The 26,898-nt window shown below is 29.6% G+C and overlaps 2 protein-coding genes across 13 annotated transcripts in view; both read left to right on the top strand.

The window, feature by feature from the left end:
* Positions 1-26,674, top strand: part of Zasp52 (Z band alternatively spliced PDZ-motif protein 52) — a 253,600-nt gene extending 226,926 nt beyond the window's left edge. For 3 of the 12 annotated variants that reach the window (XM_065513721.1, XM_065513720.1, XM_065513722.1), the window contains exons 11-16: positions 8,896-10,173; positions 12,146-12,329; positions 24,884-25,754; positions 25,864-26,047; positions 26,114-26,353; positions 26,439-26,674. In XM_065513721.1, the coding sequence (XP_065369793.1) occupies positions 8,896-10,173; positions 12,146-12,329; positions 24,884-25,754; positions 25,864-26,047; positions 26,114-26,353; positions 26,439-26,516 (2,835 nt within the window). In that variant the 3' untranslated portion in view covers positions 26,517-26,674. Of the gene's footprint in view, positions 1-8,895; positions 10,174-12,145; positions 12,330-12,880; positions 13,061-18,903; positions 19,932-24,213; positions 24,452-24,883; positions 25,755-25,863; positions 26,048-26,113; positions 26,354-26,438 lie in introns of those variants that run through there. The other 9 variants (XM_065513731.1, XM_065513723.1, XM_065513732.1 and 6 more) reach the window with 7 other exon arrangements.
* Positions 20,151-24,209, top strand: LOC135959731 (PDZ and LIM domain protein Zasp-like; the record flags this gene model as incomplete). The annotated part of the gene is made up of 1 exon (XM_065510758.1): positions 20,151-24,209. A coding segment is annotated over one exon (4,059 nt), but the record flags the coding sequence as incomplete, so codon positions are not given.
* Positions 26,675-26,898: the final 224 nt, after the last annotated feature.

Genomic DNA, 26,898 nt, shown 5'->3' with positions numbered 1-26,898 from the left:
ATTTACAATAGACTTTGTTAATAAGGATTGTTTGTGAAGACCTTGGCAGGGTAGATAATGCATTCCAATTTGCTAATTGTCTAAAATTAATTTAAAGTGGTATTCTTTGAATTATTACAGAGTTAATTACTTATAATAAATAAACTTGAGCCAAATTAAAAATAAATAGTTTAAAATTTAAATTACCAAAAATCTCACAGTGCAAACTAAATCAGTTTCCCATCTCAAATTGTTTCGTAGAATCAACACAAGGATTAAGAAAGAAAAACTAAAACATTCATTGCTGATATTGTCAACTAAAGATGACATCCCATATTCCAATTCCCAATAATAGTAAGATAAATAGATTATATTTGCAATAGACCTTGATAATGAAGATTGTAGAAAATTAATTCAAAATGGTATTCTTAGAATTATTACAGAGTAATTATAATAAATGAACTTGAGCCAAATTAAAAATTTACTTTCAAATTATATAAAAATACATTTTGTTGTTTAAATATAATTTTCTGACAATATTACTCCCTGTCTATATCTGATAAATTTGTGTCAGGAAAAACGTCAAAATTGTAATCAAGATAAAAAATTTCCAGGTATAATCCCCATTTATTAGTATTATAGATTTGTTAGTGCTTTTCCACAGACAACTTTGTCTTGACAACAAACGTTATTAATTGTTATGATAAATATTTGTCAAGTATAGACTAGGGGGTCCACTATCCACTACAACTTTATACCAAAACAAGTAAGAGAGCTATATTCGGCTGTGCCGAATCTTTTATACCCTTCACCAAATTATACTTAAAAATATTTTTATTTAAACAAAATCAAAATTTTTTAATGTTTTAAAATTTTTTTTTTCCAAATTGTTTTTTAATTTTTTTTAAAAAAAGATTTTTTCAAAAATTCGGGTTAAAAAATATTTTTTTCCGATTTTGACCCATTGTGCAACTTACTATGGTCTTATATACGTCGTTGCAAAGGTCTTTGAAATATCTATCATTAGATATCCATATTGTCTATATTAATGACTTAGTAATCCAGATATAGGTCAAAAATCGAGGTTGTCCTAGTTTTTTCCTTATATCTCAGCCATTTGTGGACCGATTTTTTAAATGCCGACAGAGCCGGACGAATTTCGGAGATATTGATGTATGAATCGTGTATGTAAGTTATTTGGGGGCTTCGGAAAGTTGATTTCAACACATAGACGGACATGGCTATATCGATTCCGCTATCTATAACGATCCAGAATATATATACTTTATGGGGTCGCAAATGAAAAATGTGGAAATTACAAACGTAATGACAAACTTATATATACCCTTGCCACTCATGGTGAAGTATACAAATATTAAAATTGTTTTAAACGAAATTTCATAAACACTAAATGAAGATAAAAAATGTAAATTTTAACTGTAGGTTAAGCTTGAGACCGATTTCAAAATGGCTGATGTTGAGAAAATTTAGTTTTTGGTCAAACATTTTTTAAAATTATTTTTCAAAAAACATTTCGTCGCCTATTGTCTGATATCTATTTAATCTCAGATTGTTTCTTTAGGTTTCTTAATTATTTTCTTTACATTCTTTAGTGCGCATTCACATTGTTCAAACATTTGCTGCAAATAGCGGTTAGGTTTTTTTCGTCAAATATTTGATCAATGTAAACCTTCTATATCTGGGGTCAAAATATTAAACATATAAGATTTTGTAGCATCTACAGTAAATTTTTTTAATAGAAAAAATTATTTGAATCTCCTTCCAATTTCGCTTGAGTGTTAACAAAGTTATAATCCTAAACGTACGCACTCCTTAGATGAAATACAATACCAATTTTTAATTGAACAATTTTTTGGAAAATATCTATATGAACTTTGACCGTGCTTCAAAAATTCATAAAGGGTAAAATAAGGGCCACCCTACTGTGCAATGCACGTGACTGTGCATGTGTTCATGTTCACGTATGTAAATATGTGCTCTTTTAGGGAATGTTGCTAAATCAGCAGAATAAGTTGCATTGTTGTTACAATGTTACATAGAGCCACAGCAACAAAACTTCAACAACAACATTGTGTTGCAAATGAAACAGAAACAGAACAAAAAGAAATCTGCAACATAATGCAAATAAAAATACACAGAACACAGAAACAGAGAAACAAACAAAAAAAGAAAACTTTTTGATCTCCTCTCTCTTTCAACAAACACTCACACACCAAAAAACAACATTTTATTTTATATTAAGGAACAAATTTAAAAAAAACTATATATATTTTTTTTACTGAAAGGCTGTGTTGTGTTTGGCGCTGCTTGCAAATAATGCAGAAATTTGTTTGCGTTGGCAAAAAGCTTTTTTTCTTTATTTCTTAATTTTTTTTTGCTGATTTTTTTATATTTTATTTCATATCGTATGGGTTTTTTACAAGTGTTTTTCTTTTTTTTTTAAATTATTTTAAAAAAATAAGCTAAATGTATGTCTGTGTGTTTTGTAGTATGAGATGTTGATGACGCTGATGAGTAAGAATATAAATTTGAATAATACATAAATTAACTTTTCTGTGCTTTAAAGTTGATTTTGAATATTGGTTGTTTATTTTTTGATTTGTTGTCGTTTTTGTTTTAATTAAGTATTATTTTGTTGTGTTCTTTATTAATATTTTTTTTTATATTTTAAGTTTAAAATGTGTGTTCAATATAAAATTAAGTTGAGTTTCTTTTTTAAATGTACAACACTTTATTATATTTATATTTTTACACCTCCTTAGCATTACCAAGTAATGGGTTTAAATGTTAGTATTATTACTTTAGGTTTTTTATACAAAAGAATTTTATTTTATTTAAATTAGTTATTACTTTGATAGCTATTACAAGAAATATTTGCCACCAGATCACCAAAACCAGAACAATGAAAAACTTGCAGAAGCTATTCTCTATAAAATTGTAAACCATTAAATATTTTACTCTCTATTTTTTCATCTAATAGTCTTCAACTTTAAAACAAAATTATTTTCAAAAAATTTATTAAACAAATTTCTTAAAATTTATTTAAAGTAAACTAAAATGCATATTTTAGTATATGAAGGTAATTTTTCAAACCATTTTGTTAACTTTTAGGGTTAATTTGAATTTGTCATCTTTTCGTTATGAATTTTTGTATGATAGTATATAAATATTTTCCCTATTATTTAAAGAAATATAATTTCTGAATTGAACAATATTTATTTTTTTCAAATCGGATAAAAATTGTAGAACTTATGCGAATTTGCATTAACTACTATTTTTTCCAGATATTTTTAATTTCCGCGCCTAAAATTATACTATGAAAAAATCGTATATATATTTATTTATTTGTTCATACATTAAAACTGTATGGGGTACTATTGAAAAAAATTAATAACTTTTAAAAATTTCAATCGATTTTAATTAATTAAAACGTAGATTAATTTCTGCAAAATAAAATATCCAATAAAATGTATTTACCTTTAATTATAAAGATATATCAAAGTTAAAAAACTGAAAATAATAAAGATATATGGCACAATAACAAGTTTTTGTTGCTTTGTAATCATATTTGTAGCCATAATTATATGGTCCCTGAATTTGATAGTTAATGCTCAACAGGTCAAGACTTTGTGATTAATAAATGTTAGATTAATATTATGATTCACTAAATATTTACAGACAAATTGCCTGTTTTATTTAACTTTGTACAAAGCAATTATCATTGTCAATATATTGCGTAATATTATTTTATTGATTGACCATTGTTTACATACATTTACTGATAAGTTTACTGATAATATTTGTTAAAAAATCAAAACAAAAGAATTTATTTTTAGTCGTAACAAAAGGAAGATAATAAATTTTATAAATTTACTTCCTACTGACTATAGGTAGCATAAATTTGTTTATTTACATTCTTTCAAATAGTAATACTATACAGCATATATTCTCAATTTTCGTTTATTACAATTGCAAGCAATTGATAAATAAGTAAATTAATTAACATTGTATCTAAACCACTAGACTAAATTTATAAAAATATCTATGTAAATTGGTTTAAATGTATCAGTATATATAGTAATATAGTAGTGGCATTTGCATTTGCATTTCCTGGTACATTTAATTTCGTGTAAAGAATGCCAAAATTGTAGGTGTAGTCTGTTTGATCTATCAATTTAAAAATAATATTAATCAACCTTGTTGCTCTACATTAGGTATAAAAGTAAAACGATGAAAGCTTATATTTCTTAAAATATTGAATTTAGCAACATGTTGCAAGAACTCGATTTTATTGCACAAACCATCATTTTCTCAATATCTGGTTATTTTTTATCCTGACTATAAACTGGCAGTTCTCATACAAAAAAATGTTAATTGGAGGTTTATCGTTACGAAAAACGATAACCAGATATTAAGAAAATGGGGGAAAGACTAGCTAATTTTAATAGTTCTATCTGGTTGTTTGTTGTAATGATCTAACTGTTTCTTTAATTTTTTGTGCTGAAATAAACATGTTGCTAGCCTTGAGATTGTAACATTATATATATGATGAGCAACATTGTTGCAGTAATGAATCACTTCAAATATTGATTTTAAGCAACATTGTCAGAGATTGTCATTAGTCTCTGCTGCCTAAAGTTAGCGTTCGACTTTCTAATACACTTAGATTAACTAATATTACGAGTATCAACAAAATACTTTCAGATTGTTTGTTATACCTTATTTTCAATACAAAAATAAAAATGCTTCTAGCCTTGCCAATGTGTATTTAAACAATATGTTGGAAGCAGCAATGAAAACAAAATCAAGAAAAAATATATATTTTTTATTTACAAAATGTAAATTTTCAAAAAGATTTAAAGTTGAGGTGTTGATTGCAAAATGTTGAGAATATATAAGAACTACAAATGTTTATAAAGGAATTAAGTGCAAATAATTTTAATTTAAACATTTTTTTATTGTAAAATGATATAAACCTACTGCCAGCAACATAGTGTTGCTATAATAGTTTCTAGCAACATTTAAAAGTTAATTGGCAATGTTTCTAAACCAATATTTTCATCATCAACGAGTTCAAAGTTGAGGACAGGATAAGAAAAAATCTATTTCTGTTAATATTTACAGCAATTCATAAATGTATTTACACTCTTTAGAAAATAATGTTATTGTTGAAATGTTTATATAAATATTTCGGAGAAAAAAGTAGCTTGTTTCAATGAGAAATACAGGTGATAAGTAGCTAAATAAAGTAAAATTCCTGTCATTGGATTCTAATGAATTCAGCATTTGTTTCTCATTATTTTGTGAATTTTAAAGTCTGACGCATAATCTTTCAAGTTTTGATTAAACCTTAAAATGTATACAAACATTGTTGTTGGCATTAGTATACACTACATATAAATTATTGATATTGGAAAATTAGAAATTAGAGATTTTCTGCTAATTATTTTGAAATTTTTTTCATATTATTTTGACTGTACCGCATCGAAAGTTCTAATTGATCTTTCTATAGTATAGGTAATATATGTATTTCAAATGTTGTTTTTAATTAAATTTTTCATTTTTATTTAGTTCAATTTATTTTCATTTTACTTTTACTCATTCACAAAGTATGCATTTCTAAATTTAGCTAAAATTTGCACTGATTTTTTTTTATCAATCGTTTTTTTGTGCACTTCTGAAAATAAAATAAAAAAACGAGTAAATTTAAACTTAAGGTGTGTATATTTACAAACAACTCATGCTACAACATGCCATGAGTTTTTGATTTTATTTTTATTTATTTATAAAATTTAATTGATTTTTTTCGATATTTTTCTGCAACTGTTAACAAAAAAAAAATTCCTATAGACAGCTGTTTTGCAAAATAAAATCGGGGTAAAGTGCTAAACGATTTTGTAAAGCTTGTGTATTATGCCCTACAATATGAAACAAGGGTATTGACATAAATTTGGTGTTCCAAGAATATGCAATGAGTCAGAGGCAAAAATTTGGTTGGCTTTGAAACATGTTCGATTGTTTAAGTTCGGTCTGAGTTGAAGGTTTGAAGCCATCATACAAACGCTTGCATTTGTTGATAATTTCCGTAGGGTTACTCATTGATCTGGTTGGATCGTTCATACCACTTACTCACTTAGTTACTTATCTTTGCTTAAGTATGTGTAAATCATTTATGTATGTGCATCGATTACTCGTACAACATGTCTGAGTGAATGAGTATGTCGAACTTAATGTTGCCACTTGATTATTTCGTTAATTTAGCAGTGTGATTTCTTAGTTTCTTTATAGTCAACGTATACAGTTCGGTTGGTGTTCGTTAAGACAAAGAAACGGATTTATAATTTTTTTTAATAATTTTTTTTTTTGAATTTTTAACGATTTATTTTTCAAACTCGAATATTTAAACTGCATATAAAATTTAGTGGTGTTGTTTGCAAATAAAAACAAACAAAAAAACGAATATTAAGCGACATTTTTTCAAAAAGTATAAAATCTTTGATCACAACTATACATTACATAATTCATTTCAAAATAAATAACAAAAAAAAAATTTCCTTAACGTTTTCAAAAATTATTGGAATAGTTTTTCTTTTAATTGTGAATTTAAATTATGAAGTTTAGCTACATTTTCTGTTTTTAATAGTTAAAACATTTAATACAATTATTCAAAATGACCTTGACCTATTACTAAATATAAATATGTACATTGTCAATAGAAAAAAATAAATAAATTGAAGATACCTAAATTAAAACAATTAGGTTAAGTGTAATATTTGTGCAACATGTTGCATTACCATCAAAATGAAAATATCGTAATTTGCTGTGAAAACTAAAAATACTTTAAAAGATATAGAAATGAAATATAAATATGAAAAATTTTTTAAATGTTGTAAAGTTTTTTGTCAACAATGTTTATGAAACATGCTGCTATTGTGGAATTCCCTAAAAAAGATTTACCAAAGAAACTGTTAATGTTGATATACATACCTAATTGAAATTCTACAAAAAAACAAACTTTGAAAATAATAAAAACAACTAAAAGTTACTTTATAACAATTTTTACAAAATCTTGCTATTGCTAAATTTTAAATTAAATTATTATTTTTTAATGTTTTCAAATAATCTAATCAATCTACCTCTTGATTGTTTCGCAACATGCTGCTTAAGGTATTTTCAGACGGCAATACTCAGTGTTAATATTTGTCAAAAACTTATTTATCATAATACAAATTAATCGTCTAAACGAAAATTGTATTAGATTTTGAAATAAAAACAAAAACATGTAAAGAAAATATAAAATAATTCTCTAAATTTTAATTTTGTGAGTAACATTTTTTGAAAATTAGAAAATATAAAAATACAGAAAACAAAACAAGATAAAGCTTCTTATTTTGGAAAATCTAGTACTAATCCCCACTAATTTAAATTGTTTGTGCAACAATTCACAACAATTTTCAAAAATTTTAAAAATAAAAATATTCTTGTTTTGTTTTGGTTTTCTTGTTATTTCTATATTTTGAAATTTCCACATGTTGCTCACAAAATTAAAATTATTGTTTCTAAACATTGTTTCACTACTTCGAACAGAGAACTTAAAACTGGTTTGAATAGTATTAAATAATAGTATTGTCGTCTGTATATATCTTTAACATTAATAGAATAAAATATTTTAAACTATGTTGCTGGCAACATCTTTAGATCATTTCTCAAATAAAATCGTATGGAATGATAAAAAAACAATTACGGATATATCATTTGATTTAAGAAGGTATCAAAGTAAAGTAAAAATATCAAAAATTCATTAAATGTTATAAAAAGAGTTTTGTCAATAATGTTTATGAAACATGTTGCTAATATAGAATTGTCTCAACTAAAGTTAGCTCAGAAAATGTTAACGTTCCTAAACATATTCATATTTTTGCAGATATAAATTTTTAAAAAAATTGTTTGGATACATGTTGATGGCTTCGAAAGCATATAACATTTGTTCATTAATAAAAGCAACTAAAGAGTTTCAAAGTATCTTTTAGAAAAAGTTTACTAAAGCAAAATCTTTTTAAATTTATAATTTTTAAATGTTTTCCAAAATACTAAGGAAATTGTTTAACAACATGTTGTTAGCTATTAATAAAATCATATTAATATATACAAAATTTTATAAAATGTTTATACATTTTAGCAACATGTTGCTTTTATTTGTTATTAGGCCAACTTAAAAAAAAATTTATACGAAATTAATTTCATATACAGGTTATTCCAAAATATTGCAAATAAAACAAATTTATGCAGAAACATTTAAAAAATGAACTAAAATCAGCAATTTACGATATTTTACAATACTGCTAATGCAAGCAACGTGTTGCTAAAAACAATACTGCTTAAATGATTTACTTACTTCCCATAACACTTTCTTAAGTGCTCAATACCTTAAAGTTTCAGTTAGTTTTTAATTGATTTTTTATATTCAACTCGTAAAGTGTAAAACTAGATTTAATATGAACCTTTCCAATAATTTGAAATAAAAATAAGCACTTTGTTCGTTTGCCTTCTAATTTTACTATTTTCAAATTTTGTTTTACTTTTTGTATCTAAAATTTCCAAACCTAGTAAAAATAGTAAAAACTAGCTTGCAAACGAACAAACCATATTGTTAATTTTTTTTTGTACAATAATATTTTGAATACACATTTCAAACTCATACATTCTTATTTTTATTTATTATGATTTAGTTATTTTTTTTATTAAATTTTGCGTTATTTTATTTTGAATTTTTATTTTAATGCCTTTGCCATAATTCGCTTGCCTGGCACTGCTAAACAATTAACCACAACTGCTAAAAACAAAACAAACCAAACAAAAATACTCCACAACAACAACAACCAAAAAATACTAAAGCAAGAAGAAAATATGAACGATTTACCTTTGCCACCACCACCATCACCCACACAACTGCAACAATTTGAAATTTACAACAACAACAATAATAATATTAATAATAATAATGACAGTCAACAACATACACGTACATTAAGTAGCCTGTCATCAATGTCAACTGGTTCAAATACCACACACTCCTCCACCCAATCCTTGTCACCAACACCCTACAATTATCATCACAATAACTCAATAGTGCAACAACAGCAGCAGCAACAAAATCAAATGACCCACTATCAGCCACAGAGTGAATCCACCCACTCTAGTTTGTCATTGGATCTGTATGGATCCACCTCACCCCTACATTCCCGACAGGCATCATCATCATCTTCTTCGCTGAATTATGGCTGCAATAACGATAATTATGGAACATTAACAACAATAGCAATACCTCCACCACCGCCACCACCACTGCCAGAGGACAACAATCAGGACTTGTATATAAATACAATGAAACAGCAGCACAATACGAACAATAGAAAATTGTTGATGACAAAACAAAATGAGAACGATATGAATTCGTACAATAAAACAAATGTGTCATCGTTAACGCCAGCATCACCAGCTTCTGGTGGGGTAGGCGGAGGTGCTTCAGCAGCAGCCACATCAACACCCATTGTACCCACAACACAAAAAGTGTATAATAAGTTTTTAAAAGAGTATTCCAATAAGTTGTTGACCCAGGGCAACATTAACAACAATAATTCCAATATCAATTCCAATGCAAACACTATGAAACATTCCGATAATGTGAGCAACATTCATACATTTATAAATAACGGTACACCCAAACCCTTCATTGCAACTCCAAATTCAAATTCCACTCCCAAACAAACACAACAACAACATAATCATTATCTCCAGCAACAGCAACAACAACAGCAAACTAACCATAATAATAATAACAACAACAGCAACATTATTAATACAAGTTTACCCAGTGTTGCTGCCATCACAGCAACACTAAATAATCAATTGAAATTTGATTCATGTCAGGTTGCACCACCTCTATCAACAGCAACAACACCTTCTAGTAGCAATTTATCAATTGTAGATAAGAGTCCTTTTAATAATAGTCAAATAATCAACGACAACTACAACACCACTGCAACAACTAACGAAATGTCCACGACCATGGCCACGGGGCCAAGTGGTGACAAACCATTTGAATATGTCACATTAACGGGTAATGTTATACGTAGTGTTGTGCCACCCGGTAAGGGTAATGTTAATTATAAGGTAAGTTTTCATGCAACCACCGCCCTCCCACAACCACATCCATCCACCAGCAACAAATCTCAACTTTGGAATTATTTGTTTAGTTTCAAAGTTTCTTTCTAATTCCTAATTTTGCCAAGTAGATGTAGAAATTTAAGCACACGCATGTTATTTTAAGCTAAAGCATGTTGAAATCTTTTTTTGTTTATTGTTTAGACACAAGTTAATATGTTGCTAAACATTTACGTTTGTTTATCAACATGTGTTTGTTTAGTGGAATTCAGCTTTAGTTTATTTTTTGGGGAAATATGAGTAGTCATTCGCTGTGGAAATTTATAAGAGCTTACTTAGAAGAGATATATTTTGTGAAGCCCTGTTTATATTGTCACACAAGTAATATGTCAAAATGTTTGAATGTTGGCGTACATTTTTATAAAAAACTAAATTTTATATTTAAACGTAAATCTTGACCACAAATATAAATTTTACAAAGAAATTATACGCGATAATGTATATTTTACACTGAAATGTAAATTTTACACTAAATTTAAATTTTTTACTAAAATTTAAATTTTTTACTAAAATGTAAATTTTACACTAAAATGTAAATTTTACACTAAAATGTTAATTTTACACTAAAATGTTAATTTTACACTAAATGTAAATTTTACACTAAAATTTAAATTTTACACTAAAATTTAAATTTTACACTAAAATTTAAATTTTACACTAAAATGTAAATTTTACACTAAAATGTAAATTTTAAACTAAAATGTAAATTTTACACTAATATTTAAATTTTTTACTAAAATGTAAATTTTACACTAGAATATATTTTAAACTAAAATGTAAATTTTACTCCAAAATGTAATATAAACTAAAATTTTAATTATACACTAAAATTTAAATTTTACACCAAAATTTAAATTTTAAACTAAAATTAAATTTTACACTAAAATCTAAATTATACACTAAATTTATATTTACAATATTAAATTAAAATTTTACATTAAAATATAAAGTACGCTAAAATTTATATTTTACATTAAAATGTAATTATAGTTGTTATTCGAACTTTTATGTGTATATAATAATTAAAGTATCCAAGCTCTAGGTCAGTTTGTAAATGTTCTTTATTCTCCAACATTTCAGTCAATAATCCCTGAATATGATATTCGAATAATATCGAAATATTGGGGAATAAATAATTTTTAGAAAATTACTTAGAGCTTGTATAATTTATTTATTACAATGTTAATTGGTAGTTTAAATGTGTTTTATTAAAATGACAATTTTAAACTAAACTGGCAGAATAAATTAAATTCTATTACATAAAATGTAAATTTTATACAAAATTTTTAATTTACACTAAAACGTAAACGTTACAAAAAAAAATACAATACAATGTAAATTTTACACAGTAATATAAAGTTTACGGTGAAATGCTAAAAAACTGTAAAGCTTATTTGAGATTAAAATGAAAATTTAATACTAAAATGTAATTTTAGATTACATTTTCAATCAAATTAAAAATTTTACACATTTGACACTGAAAATATTTACACAAAAATATAAATTTTTAACTAAAACGAAATGTGTATGCTAAAAATTAATTTTACATTAAATTCCACATATTGAACTAAAATTATATATAATGTGAATTTTACATTAATATAAATTTAAGATTGTTCATTAAAATGTAAATTTTACACAAAAATTCTTAATTACAAATTTTTGATGTAAATGATGTTTTTATTTTATAATATAACTTTTTTTTAAGAAAAATATTATAGTAAATTCAATTAAACCCTCAAGTTTTTACTATACTGTTAATTTGATACTCAAATGTGGATATAGTTACAGGTGACAGTTTTTAAATCTAAATTTCCACAAAAACTACTCATATTTTCTTTATAAAAACGTTTGACAAACACTAATTAACTATGTAGCTTATTATAATTTCAAACATTTCTTTTTCCTAAACACTTTGCAGGTTAATCAAGGAGGTTATGCTCGTCCTTATGGCGCTGCTCCACCAGCTGCTGCTCCTAAGTCGCCAGTCTCTTATCCACCACAACAGCAACAACAACAATGGAATCAACCACCACCAACTCAACCCAAGCCAGCTGGTGGCAATGCCTACGCTACTTTGCCACGCAGCAATGTTGGCCAACAAGGTAAGATTAATGAACAGCTTAACAAAGAGGTTATAGATTATTTACAAAATCAAGGCGTTTGGGTTTAAGCTCAATTCGATATAAATAGCAAAACATATTCAAATACCTCAATATTAATGTGACTTTATATTGATGTGATAAACATATATTTTGTTAACAATATTTTAAAAAAGTAATAATAATAATAAACAATATCCTATTTTATGCTTAAATAAATTCTAAATTATTTTAACCCCTCTTTGAAAAGAAACTCTCTGCCTTTAAAAATTGTTTAAACTCCGCAAAAACACAAAATTTTTAAACAAAATTCACTAACTCTACTTTAACACAAAAATGAAATACTTGAAAACACATTTGGCCCAGCTTCTTGTTAAAATTTTCTTATAAAATTTAACAGCTAATTTTATACATACTAGATTATTCCGACCTTATTTAGTTATGTTAATGATATTTCTTTTTTATTTACTTTATATAAATGTAAATTTTTTATAAAAAATATCAAACCAATCACTGACACTTTTGTGTAAAAAACAAAAATTGTAACAAAAAAGGTCGTAAACCCCAGTCTATGTACAACAGTTATCACAACAATTACAGCAGCAATTATAGCACATCTACACAATACAATAAAAAATATCCCAGTGTTGTTGGATCCAATAGGTACTCAACTATGCCTTCTTCCTTAAATACAACTTCCTATAACAACTACAGTAATTACTACAACAATCAAGGTAAAATCTCAACGAAATGTTAAGAAAAGAAAATGAAAGTTGTTAAATACTATGCACTACACTGCAAGAAATATTGTTCTTCTAATGAAAATGAAAGTTTTGCAACTGAAGCTTTTTTTTAATTTTCATATACATGCATCATCACTTTGCTTTTGCAGTAATGAACGTATGACGTTTTTGAAAGTTTTTATAATAAAATTATTAATATTTATTAATTAGCAAGAGACAATTTTGGAAATAATTTTAAGCAACAATATGTGGAAAGGAGTAATCAAAATTAGCTGCACATTTGGTTAAAACATTACAAACATTTACTTTATTTCAAGCTTTTATACATTACAGTTTATACTCTGCATTAAACTCATATTACGATATTAAATTTTCCAATTTTTTTTTTAGTATTATTATTTATTGCAATTAATGACATTGTCCAACAAAAAATATTTTTGAAATTCTATCAGCAGATTTTATAAAATTTTCCATTAAAGTGTCTTCCTTTCTGTGCTTTTATTTAATACAAAGAATTTTAAATTACTTTATTATTTGTTGTATTGTATTGATCTGTTTTATATACAGACATATAATTTCTTATGAAAATATTTACATACGGATGAGTAAAATTTCGCACACCCATATACAATTTACATACTCAAACATTTACTCCTGGCATATCCATACATACTTATACACATATTTATGTATGTTTTCAACACTTAACAATACTGTATAAAAAGAAAAATATTTGCCAGACAGGAAACGGAAACTGAGAACAGCAGTATGTTAAACACTTTTGTGTATATGGTTATAAATATTTACATTTGGATGGACTCACTTGTATGGTATAAAAAATGTCGATATTCTTAACTCAAATTTAAGTTTGTTTTGTTGTTATTTTACTCTCAATGTTATTTTACCTAAAATGATACATTTTACACTAATATTTTAGATTTACGCTAAATATAAATTTTACACTAAAGTGTAAATGTTACACTAAAATGTAACTTATACACTAAAGGCTTTATTCATAATACATTTTTAATTTTATTACAGGTTTATAAAACGTTTTATAAAATTAAAAATTGATTGTGAAGAAGGGGGTAAAAATTTGACACTTAACTGTAAAGTTTTTATTGAAATGTTAAAGTATGAAGCTTTAACACTGCAAATTCAATTTAACAAATAAATTAATTAATTAAAGTAAATTCTAGCAGTAAAATGTAAATTTTATACCAAAAGATACATTTTATTTTAAAAATAAAATTGTACACTAAAATATAAATTTTACGGTAAAATATATATTTTTCACTAAAATATAATTCATTTTACACAAAAATAAAATGTTTACGGTCAAATTTAAATTTTACGCTAAATAGAAATGTTTTACTAAAATGTAAAATTATAATTTTACACTAAAATGTAAAATTAAAATTTTACACAAAATTTTACACTAAAATGTAAAATTAAAATTTTACACTAAAATGTAAAATTATAATTTTACACTAAAATTTAAAATTAAAATGTAAAATTTTACACTAAAATGTAAAACTAAAATTTTACACTTAAAAGTAAAATTAAAATTTTACACGAAAATGTAAAATTAACATTTTACACTAAAATGTAAAATTAAATTTTTACACTAAAATGTAAAATTATAATTTTAGACTAAAATTTAAAATTAAAATGTAAAATTTTACACTAAAATGTAAAACTAAAATTTTACACTTGAAAGTAAAATTAAAATTTTACACGAAAATGTAAAATTAACATTTTACACTAAAATGTAAAATTAAAATTTTACACTAAAACATAAAATTAAAATTTTACACTAAAATGTAAAATTAAAATTTTATACTAAAATGTAAAATTAACTTTTACACTAAAATGTAAAATTAAAATTTTACACTAAAAAGTAAAATTAAAATTTTACACGAAAATGTAAAATTAACATTTTACACTAAAATGTAAAATTAAAATTTTACACTAAAACATAAAATTAAAATTTTACACTAAAATGTAAAATTAAAATTGTATACTAAAATGTAAAATTAACTTTTACACTAAAATGTAAAATTAAAATTTTACACTAAAAAGTAAAATTAAAATTTTACACGAAAATGTAAAATTAAAATTTTATACTAAAATGTAAAACTAAAATGTAAAATTAATATATTACACTAAAATGTAAAATTTTACCCTAAAATGCAAAATTAAAATTTTATACTTAAATGTATAATTAAAATTTTACACTAAAATATAAAATTAAAACTTTACACTGAAATGTAAAATTAAAATTTTACACTAAAATGCTAATTTTACGTTAAAATTTTAATTTAACAAGAAAACGTAAATATTACACTTTGTACATTACAATAAATGTATGCATGTACATTTTATATTTAAATGTTTATTTTTACAATAACATGTAAATTTTACACAAAATACAGTAGTGTACAATAAAATTACATTTTACACTAAAACATACATAGTTTATTTAAAAGTTAATTTTAAATTTTAATGTAAATTTCACACACAATTTTATATTTCATATACATATTTACAAATGTATATTTACACTGCACTGAAATGTTTTATGTCTTTACTAACTCAGGACATAGGTTTCCAGGTGCTAGTTCTTCTGTTATATAACATATTTTTATTAAAGATGAGGTCCTTAAAAAGCCAATTGAACCACAATAAGTAAATTTCCGAGTTAACATTTCATTTTGGAGCCATCCTTATCTGCATGGATATTTTTATATACATACATATAACATCAACAATCATTGTATATAATAATTTATATTTTGTTGTTTTCTTCATTTGTTTATGAGCATATGTATGAAACTTTGTACATTTCAATAATAATTTTGCTACCCAATAAAGAGCGTAGTTGGTAAAATAATAATAAAGGGTTGATATTCCTACAACTACAACTTTTAATATAATATCATATTATAGGATACGTTGCTCTTCACTGCAAATTTACAATAAAAATAAATATTTATAGTTTCACGCCTCTGTCTTAGACAATAATTTTTACACAAAAACATAATTTTTTTTCTTTACGAATTGTTAATCATAAAAAACTTATAGTAGACATGGTTTCCATATTGTTTTGCCATGCGTATTTATGTGTGTAAATAAAAGCGGAAATTCCTGTAAATTTTTGTATGGTATATGTGTATGCAAAATACAATGTAAAATAGTATTGGTTTATGTGTATGTATTGTACATAAAAATTATGGTAGAAAAAGCAATATTCATAAATATCCTGATAAAAGTAAGAAATTACTGGTTTTTTGCAATGAATATAAATATGAGTATATTTGTATAAAGTCCCTTCAATCATAAAGAGATAAATATATGTAAATACATACATAAATTAGTCCCACTGTATAGACAATTGTAGCATATTAAAAATTATTGAAAAGATATTTTCTAAAAATTGATATGGAAATTGGAATTGCATTAATGTAAAGTACTACAATCAGATATTTTAGAAATTTAAGTAGAAATTACTTTCCTTAGAGAGATATGAATGATTGAAATTGCACACCAGGAGTTTTTAAAAATTAAAAAAGTAGGAAATTAATGAATAAAATATTTAAAAATAAAGAAATTCTTAAGATCTAATCAAACTAACTTTGGCGTTTTGTCCTGTAATTTTGGATCTACTTTAATTTGTATAGATTTAAGATTAAAGCTCAAAAGTACTCAGTTTTGAGCACCCAAGCAAATGGGAGCACTGTTCTAACACCAGCATAAAATGATCTATAATATTTTGTTCTCCACTGTCAATATCTGCCAACAAAGAAAATTAACCAGTAACAAAATATCTCTATATAGATATTTATTTTCTTATTTCATTTCAATACGGCTTCGAGTTATTGGAATAAGTTTTTTTATATTCGCAAATATATTTTTCCTGTTTTTGCAAAATGTATGTGTATTATAATCATAAAAGCTTATTACCATAAACAAATTATGAAAATATCAAAAGACATGAGACATATGTGTATTATACGAGTAAATAGTACAGGACACGACACTAAATATGACTGTGTTATTGGCGAAACTTTGTCTCTTATTTTTTATACATATGTACATATTTTTTCGGTAATACAATATGAAATCAATATTTATACACAACTACTATGTATAACCCAGTAAAATATTCTGAAAAATTTTAAAATTTCATTCTGTTTTTTTTTTAATTTTAAATCGGTCTACAGAAAGACATCAAACCACGACTACCTCTACTTTATTAATTCGACCCACTATAAAAGTAAATTTTCTGTTTTTGTCACACATGACCGAATTTGTTGCTAGTCAAATGATGTCGTCTAAATCACCAACTTTTTCTATTTCGTTTGATAAATTGTAGTTGGTGTAACAAAAATTCGGTTATTTAAATCATAATTCATCTGTATTATGGCAATATTAAATCTATAGATATACAGCCCAATTATGAATAAAAATTCCGCGGGAGTTTTTTCTCTTTTCTCATTTTTCCTATTCAATTTCAATGAGAAAAAACTCCCGGGGAACAAACTCCCGCGGATTTTTTTATTCATAATTGGGCTGATAGTCGAATCATTCGATTGGCTAAAAAGTACATAGAATATTACTGTAATTTTATAAAGAACTTCCCGACAAAAATTCCCGGAAAATTGTCCCCATTAGGAAACTTTAAAAACTTTATACTTTGGAATAAAATGGGATTATTGATAGTCTTCCTTTAATGAAAAGAAAAAACGGCTTGCTGGGTTATTAAAATGCTGAAATAAAATAGGAATTTGGTAGGCATACGGCATACATACAACAATTGTCTTATTGTTAACAATTTTAATCAACATACAAGTGACAGCCATGGCTGGATGATGTTTTATTTTTTTATTGAAATGTTGATGAAAGGACCTTATTATTACGTATTCAATGATTGTTTTCAAAAGATTTTTTTATTTTATTGCAATAACAGAGGAAATCCGTTTTACAATACTTATTATTTTTGATGTAAAATTGTGTACAATATTGTATAAATTACAGTATTTTGCAATAAAAAAGACGGAAACAAATGCAAAAGAAATTGTTGGATAAAATGTCCTTCAAATGGAATATATTTTAAAAGATTTCTTTAGAACTTCAAGGGAAAGATAGCATGTTTTTAAATTAATATTAAGCAGAGAAGAGAAAAAGTGGAAGTTAGGTTTATATATAGATAGATTACGCTGTAATCCAACAATCTGGGTTAATTACCCAGTTTAATATATTCAAGTTAGATAAAGCGTTCGATTATATCGTCCCCTTAATAAAACAATAGTGTATAATTTTTTTGCCATTTCAAAATAATTGAGTTTAAAATTTTTGTGTTAGTAGACATGTAGAACAAAAGTAATATTTCAATTGATCTTTTGACCCACTTTATGGAAGTAGAATTTCACCAAATTTTGACCACATATAGAATCAGTTATGTAGAAAAAGTGCAACTTCAACTTAAATTCAGGATGCTATTCGATATATCCTTACCGGTACCTACCAATAATCTTTGAGTCGTATCTCCAACGGCAGATTCATACTTTCATATATAATATATGATAAATAACTCACGGAATAGACACATTGCTGTTAGCTTAACACCAAAATAATATCTGGATTCCAATTTAAAACATAATATTCAACAAATCCTTTAGAAATTTCCAAACAAGGCCCCCATAATATTCAAGTACTAAAACTTATGCTTAACGATTTCCAACTACTAACTGTTTTATTCATAGTGAAATTTTCTTTTCAATATATACAAACAAATAAACCCCATATTTTCTTTCTAAATCTCCTTTTTCCAGGTTATTATAATTATTAAAAATAATAATCCCAACTCCCATAGTCTACACCACAGACTTATTATACTTGGTCCTGTTAAGAAACAGCAGGACTACAAGGATTATTTAATCAGTAATAGACTAAAACAATATGTGTGTTACGTGTGTTTAATATTATCGAAAATTTATTAGAAAATTTGTGTTTGTTTTTTCTTTTTAAATAAAAATAATAACTGAAACAACAAATCCTTGAAATCATATATATTTTTGGAAATATTCTTTATATTTCATCAACTAGTTTGTATACATTTTTTTAATATCTTACTTACTTGATTTTATTTCACTTTTATTTTTCAATTAATTAAGATTTTAACATAATAATATTCTAACTTCTATCTCCAAAATGAACACTTTGCTGTAGAGCAGATTGTGTGAATTTTACTAATATAAGTTTTTCTATAATTTATTTACACATATATTGTTTTTGTTATGTACTGTTCTATGCATGTTTTGTCTATCCAATTTCCATATAAAGCGGTTTGAAGCTTAGCTAAGTGATAGAGTTAGATAGGGTTAACCTAGCATAGAAATAACTGTCAATATAACAGTGTCTTCATGATTCTCGATTCTTCTGATTAAAATGTCTTAAAATTCACTCAAATGTGAAGATATGTCACAATTTGTAATCATTCCACAAGTTGCTTAAATTATTTTCAAAATATCAAAAATATAGTTCAACTTTTTTATTATTTTACACTTTTCTTGAAGAAAAAACATTAAAAAAAGCACCAAAAACGCAAAAAGGGTCCATTTGTGTTTCATACACATACACAAACTATTTACACATACTAAACAAAGGCCAAACACCTTTTACGCTTTTAGCTGTATATAGTAGATAGAAAATCTGCACTGCTGCTTGCTACAAATCTAACATGTATCAACATTTTTTATCTTTCTTCTTTTTCTTAAACAACATCGCAAACAAACAAATAAACCAACATACAAAAATGTGCACTTGTTTGCCAAAACAAATAAAAAATAAAACTATAAAATTTTTTCCCCGGAAAAAAAAATAACCACTAACATTTTTAATCTAACCTCAAAACACACAAAATCCCATAAAAATACAATCCACCCAAAAACTCTCATACATATACACACGAATCCATTATCATCCGTTTCCATCAAACCTGTTGTTGTAACTCTTGTAATCAACCATAAATATGGCTTGCTGACGTATTGAATTCGTTAAATACTTGGTTGGTTAATGGCTTCTAATAGAAGCCAATGAAGAAGGCTTGCAACCGCAATATGCTGAGTGTTACTTCGAGGAGGACTTTGAGGTGGAGGAGACCAACAGACAGCAACGTTCGAATTTTTGTTGGCCACCTGCTGAGGATGATAGTAGTCGTGCTCCTACAGCAGCTCCTTTGTATATAGCTCCACCTGAAACACAGCACGTGGTGGCAAAACCATTAGAAAATCCTCCGCCTCCGCCACCGGGTAATGTTACAGTATGCGGTCAATGTCATTGCAGTGGTGAGTCTGAGCAGCAGCAGCAACTGCAAATACAGCAGCAACAACAACAACAATCTCAATGGCAAAGTCGTTCCGCTCCTCAATTAACCAGTGGTGTTGCTCAACTGGAATGTGAATCAGGATCGGATTCTTATACATCCACCAGCACTACTACCACCACCACCTCGGAGGAGTATCAACGCATGTATGCGGCACAGGTACAGGCCTATCAAATGCAGCAGGCCTACGAACAGTCTGGTTCTGAATTTGACTATCACATGGACATGGAAGTAGCCGCTATGCAGCAACAAGATCATTTGCAGCTCTCGTCGTCACATTATTCCGAGAGTGGCCGCCGTAGTGCTCAAGAATGCATAGAGACTTTAGTGCCCCCCTTAAGCACCTACCGACTGGTAGACATGGTAAGAGAGGTAACTCCCAGTCCTGTACCCGAACCTAGTCAGGGATCGCGCCATGTGGTCTTTCTAGATGATCCCGAAGTCAAAGAAGAGGATTCATATTCTGAACATCGTCAACGCGAAGAACAAGGTAATGAAGGCGAAGAAAAACAACAACAAAAACACACAACAGAAACACAAGAATCCTCGTATGAGGAAGAAATTGAAGAGAAAGGTTTCGTCAAAGATGATCGTTCTCATATCCTAGAAAGTCAACGTATTTTCCAACCTACTCCCGAAATTAAATTCGAAATAGCCCCCGTCAAACAAATACCTCCCACCAAGATTCCCAATCCTTGTCCCAAAGAGTGGATAAACCCTATGGTACGGGTTTTGACCACTGCTCCTGAGACACCCTTTCATATGGTAGGTTGTTTGTGTCCCAAACCCTGCGAGTGTACATGTCAAGTAGATCCTGAGGCAGAAGTTGCCAAGGAAATACCTGAAGAGCCTCCTAAAGAACCAATACCAGAACCTTACGAACGACCACCATCTCCGGAACCCGAACCAGTGCACATCAATACCATTTGGGATACTCCCACGCTCTCCAAAGCAATGACTATTGCTCCAGAGTTTGAACTGAAATTTGCTCCACCCGCCTCCGAAGGTATACCCTTGCCCGAGGAGACTGAGCCTTACATGCCCCCACCCACTGAAATTAAGCCCTATGTACGCGAGGATTATCGTCCAAAGACTCCTTTGTTACGTGCTCTAACCACGGCTCCAGAAAAACCTTTCGAAGCGCACTTTGATCGTGATGTTCCCATACATATTCTCGATTTGCCTACACCCAAGGAACATCTATCAATGAAGGATGCCTTGCGCACAGCGCCCGAACGTCCTTATACTCCACTAGATCCTGAAAATGCCACACACATGTTTGAGGAGAAGCAAAAAGAAGAAGAAAAGAAAAAGACAGAATTTCAGGTTTTGGACAGAGAAGAAGAATTGGGTTTGTCGAAGGAGGCATTGGAACAGGTGGAGTATTATACCACAGAAAAGCGTAAATCATCAACATCAGCATTTGCGGCCATGCAAGCATTCCAACCATCCTCACAACCTTTATCCTCTACAACGACACCTCGCCACTCCATTTCCTACACTAAAGCCGAAAATGATCTCGAGTATAAAAAATATTATGATGCTCATGAGCGTTATCAGAAAAGACGTAGTTATTTTTCACAAAAGGAGCAAGAACTCTTACAACAACAACAAACCAACACAACCTCACAACTACAAGAACAACAACAACAACAACAGACTAATACACGTGAAGAGTCCTCATTGTATTCCTCTACCAAAGCTAGCACTTCTTCCTCTAACTCCTTCTCCGCAGTCCAACAACAACAACAGCAAACTACCTCATCAACATATGCTTCGAATTTAACACAAGCTACCAAATCATCCCAATCAATGGCTTATGCGACAGCTGGTTCCGCATCCACAAAAGTAGATGTACAAGAAATAATCGAAGAAGTAACCGATGAACTTGAGCATTCTGAGGTTATCTTTCCACCACCCTCACCCCTTAGTCATTTGAAACAAAAAACAACATCGGGTCTCCACAGACCAGACTCCATACCGAAATACCAGCGCAATTGGACAGTGCTGCCCACTCAAAGTCCTGCACGCACACCGGAACCACCAGAATTGCGTGAAAATATCCCTCTGGCTTTTGTAGATACTCCCAAAACACCCACTACCTTTAATGGTACCAGTGGTAATACTGTACATAAACCTGTGGCCCAAATGTCTGCACGCTCAGTCACCCAGCAGCAATCACAGTCGCACCAACAGCAGACATCTGCTTCTGCCTACAGTTCATCTGCTATGTGTTGCAAAACCGAACAGAGGCAGCAGCAAATGTCTTCGACAGTCAATACTTCCTCCACAACCGCTTCCGATTCCGCTAAACAGCAGCTACAGTTGACTAAACCCACTATACCAATTATTGTTGAAGATCGCTCGGGACCAGTTACCATGGCTTTTCAAGCTTTAGATGAACATATGGTGAGAGATCAATCTCAAACACCCTCACGGCCATATACGCCTTCCATGATAAATAAACCAGCCCCCATAACTCCATACTATCAGACGCCTGAAAAATTATGCTTTGATGAATGTCCGGCTACTCATGCTCGTGATTACGATCGTCGTTCAGCTTCTCCTTTTCCAGATCGCGCTAGATCTCCAGCTCCTGGACCACCACCAAATCCATTGGCTGCTATACGTGCTCCTCGCATGAAGGAAACAGAAGTCTCACCACTAAGTCCACGCGTACTACAAGCCGGCTCTATTACAACGGGACAAAGCTATTTGGGAGCTCAACAGGCTCAACAGCAAGAACGATTGCTCTCTCACACCGCCACTGGCACTCAATCGGCCATGCAAAGTTTCACCCAAGAGCCGGAGAAGAGAGAAAAAATGCAAATTGGTAATATGACCGTGGAAAGAAGTGAGAAGGCTTCGCGTCTGGAGGAACAAAAACAAAGTCAAATGCAATCTCACACCAAAACACAAGTGGGCAACACCCAGATCGAACGTAGACGCAAAGTTACCGAAGAATTCGAGCACACTTCATCGGCTAAGACTGTGGAAATACGCACTGGTTCACAATCCACCACAGAAAGGAGACAGTCGTATGGAAAAACTGGTTATGTGGCCAATCAGGCTAGACGCTTGTCTGGTCTCGAACAAGAGATCACCAACTTGACCAGCCAGTCACAGGCCATTAGTGCTCGAGCGGCCACTTTGACGGAAACGAAATTTCCCGAACTGCATAGTGAGGGCGGTCAGTCGAAATTCCCCACAAAACCAGTGCTTTCTACTCACGATGAACCTCAGCAACCGAGCTATTATGTTTCTGGAGCCACTACTAAAAAATTGGATGAACCGGCTTGCACGATCTACCCACCAGCCCAGCAAACCCAATTATCAACTACGTACGGAGCATCATTGGTTTCTGCGCAGCAATCACAATCGCAACAACAACAGAAATCATTAACTACATTATCAACAACATCATGTTCACATCAACAAAAACAACAACAAGCTAACACTGTTAGCTGTAGTCTAACCAAAGCTTCTGCTACTACTTGTACTAATAATCAAGCTTATCAATCGATCACAGCTGGCTCTAACCTTAATGCTACTTCTACTTCTGCCACTACTTCATCTGCAACTGGCACTGCACCCTCGGGTGTTTGCCCAGTAACGGGTACATTCTGTCGTCCCGGTCATACGTGCTGCAAGCAGCAACTATTGCAATCATCAAATAATAATGGCTCACGACCGACTGCTTCTTTAGGTACAGCTGGTTGTAAGCCACCACATGCTCCAGCTTCCTCTAATATTACAGCTAATATGCAATCGCAATCAACAGCAGCCGCCGCACCAGCACCAATTGCTTCAAAAGCTCCAAGTGTTTCAGCACCTTCTAATATTACCAATAATGATTCTGCTACAGGTGGTATGGCTCCTAAGGGCGGTGCTTATGGTGCTACTTCGGCTCCCAAACGTGGTCGCGGTATTTTGAACAAGGCCGTCAGTCCCGGTGTACGTGTACCATTGTGCAATAGCTGCAGCACCCACATCAGGTTAGACAACTGACTAAACGTTACGCAGAGATTCTGGAATTGTTGTACTGTTTTCAACGTTCAAAATGTTGTTTTTTTTGTTTTGTGAGTCCAAGATCAAGACAAATAGTCTAATGATCTCGGATTGTTTGCATGAGCATGAATATTTTTTTAATTTCATTTATTTAAATATTTTAGGCCCTATAATTGATTACAAATTTTTAGTTAAACCAGTTAAGATTGTATTCATAATGAAATTTGTATTTTATCAAAAGTGGATTAAATACGAATACGAGTGAATAAGGCGTTTCGTTTTTAAATAAAATTTACTTTAATTTTTTATTTACTTTTTATCCATAATATTTAAGTTTTTTTGTTAACGCTTTCATTTTGTTTTTAACTAACAACTGTTGTTCTTTTCCGCATTGTTTTTTTGTGTTAATGCCTTTCCAGAATCCCTAATAAAACCATCCATGTTAAGTGACACCTTGCCTCGCAAAACTAATGCTAAGCCCAAAACCAATGCTTCCTTTGCCAATGCTAATACCTCCGTACAGCAGACTGACTTACCCAACGATGATCCCACTGCCATGCTGAACGAATCGATTGGCAAAATTAATATGGGCCATAAAATGGACAATTTCATGGCCGAGGCCGGTAAAGTTATATCAAATATGTTGGAGGCTCGTTTGGCCAATAACGGGAATAACGGTATGCCTTCACCTCACAGCAGCAGTTCATTGAGTTTGCGCAGCAACAGTAGTTCAAATCTTTCCCGTAGTCCCATGGTAGTGCGCAAACGCTTGGACTTGGATGATTTTAAAGACATTAATCCATGCGAACCGGCTGCCTTGAAACCAGTCATAGCTGTGCATCAAAATGTTGAACTAAAGCCCGAGTTCAAACTACAGCATCAATCACCGAAGGCAGTGCACACTACAGATTTGCCCCTCAATCATCCCATGGGCAAAGTTTTGGAACTATGTGATAATAAGGCAAAACCTCAATCGCCTTTGGCTATGCCAGCCAAACAAGAGGCCGTTGGCAGTAACTTGCCACCCTCGGAAACTGTGATATATCGTAATAATGATCGTTCCAATAGAAGAGCCAGTCATGCCACCGATAGACGTTCGTACATTGAAACAAACACACAAAATGAACAGCCCAAAGATGGGCCAGTATTTAGTATAAGTGTTAAGGCCCTGGTCAAGCCGGGTGAAGATCCCAACAAACCCATGTCTCCGGAAAACGAGGAGGTAGTAAGTCAGCTGCTTAAGGATGGTAAGAAACCCATATGTTGTCAGTGCAATGTTGAAATAACCTCGTAAGTGTGTCATTTTTTTCTGATAAATAATATTTTCAAATAAATGTTTTCTTTAATGACACTTTTCAAAAACTTTAAACTAATTTTATTATTTTGAAATACCATTTAGGGGTCCCTTCATTACCGCTTTGGGTAAGATCTGGTGTCCCGATCACTTCCACTGTGTCAACGGTAATTGCCGTCGTCCTTTGCAAGACATTGGTTTCGTTGAGGAGAAGGGTGACCTTTACTGTGAATATTGCTTTGAGAAATATTTGGCTCCCACTTGCAGCAAGTGTGCTGGTAAAATTAAGGTAAGCTTCTAGTTTTGATTTTCAAATTCGTTATTTATTTTGTGTGTTTTTTTTAATAAATTTTAGGGCGATTGTTTGAATGCCATTGGCAAACACTTCCATCCTGAATGCTTTGCCTGTGGCCATTGCGGCAAATTGTTTGGCAATACTCCATTCTTCCTAGAGGATGGTATGCCCTACTGTGAAGCCGATTGGAATGAATTGTTCACCACTAAATGTTTCGCTTGCGGTTTCCCCGTTGAAGCTGGTGATAGATGGGTTGAGGCTTTGAACCACAACTATCATAGCCAATGTTTCAATTGCACTGTAAGTATTTTAATTTTAAAGCTCAAGAATGTCACATGTTAAATATATATTAAATTTAAACATCAACTATTCTTTGTCTTTTCAGTACTGCAAACAAAACTTGGAAGGTCAAAGCTTCTACAACAAGGGCGGACGTCCCTTCTGCAAGAATCATGCTCGTTAAGGTTTAAGTTGCTTGCAACGTAAAACCCGCAACAACTGCAACCTTCAACAGCAACAACAACAAAAAACATTAACGCTAAACCACGCACCTTTTCATCAGGGATCATTTAATGCATAAAAACATTGATTTTAATTAAAACAAAACAAAAAAAAAAACAATTATATATTTCTTTTATTTAGTTAATCATAAAAACCAACATTAAAAAAAACTATTAATATTAATTTAATGAAAAAACAAAACAACAAGCTTAGCTTATAATTTTAATTATCAACAATAATACTTTGTTTTTTGAAAACTATTTTTCTCCTTTCTCTGCGTTTAAAGTTGATGAAACTAAAATCTTAAAAATGTAATTCTCCTCCCACAAGTTTTGCTTTTTATA

This window comes from Calliphora vicina, chromosome 5, assembly GCF_958450345.1.
Source record: "Calliphora vicina chromosome 5, idCalVici1.1, whole genome shotgun sequence".
NCBI classification, from domain to species: domain Eukaryota; kingdom Metazoa; phylum Arthropoda; class Insecta; order Diptera; family Calliphoridae; genus Calliphora; species Calliphora vicina.
The sequence above is the reverse complement of the archived record's forward strand: the minus strand, read 5'-3'. Positions and strand labels throughout refer to the sequence as shown.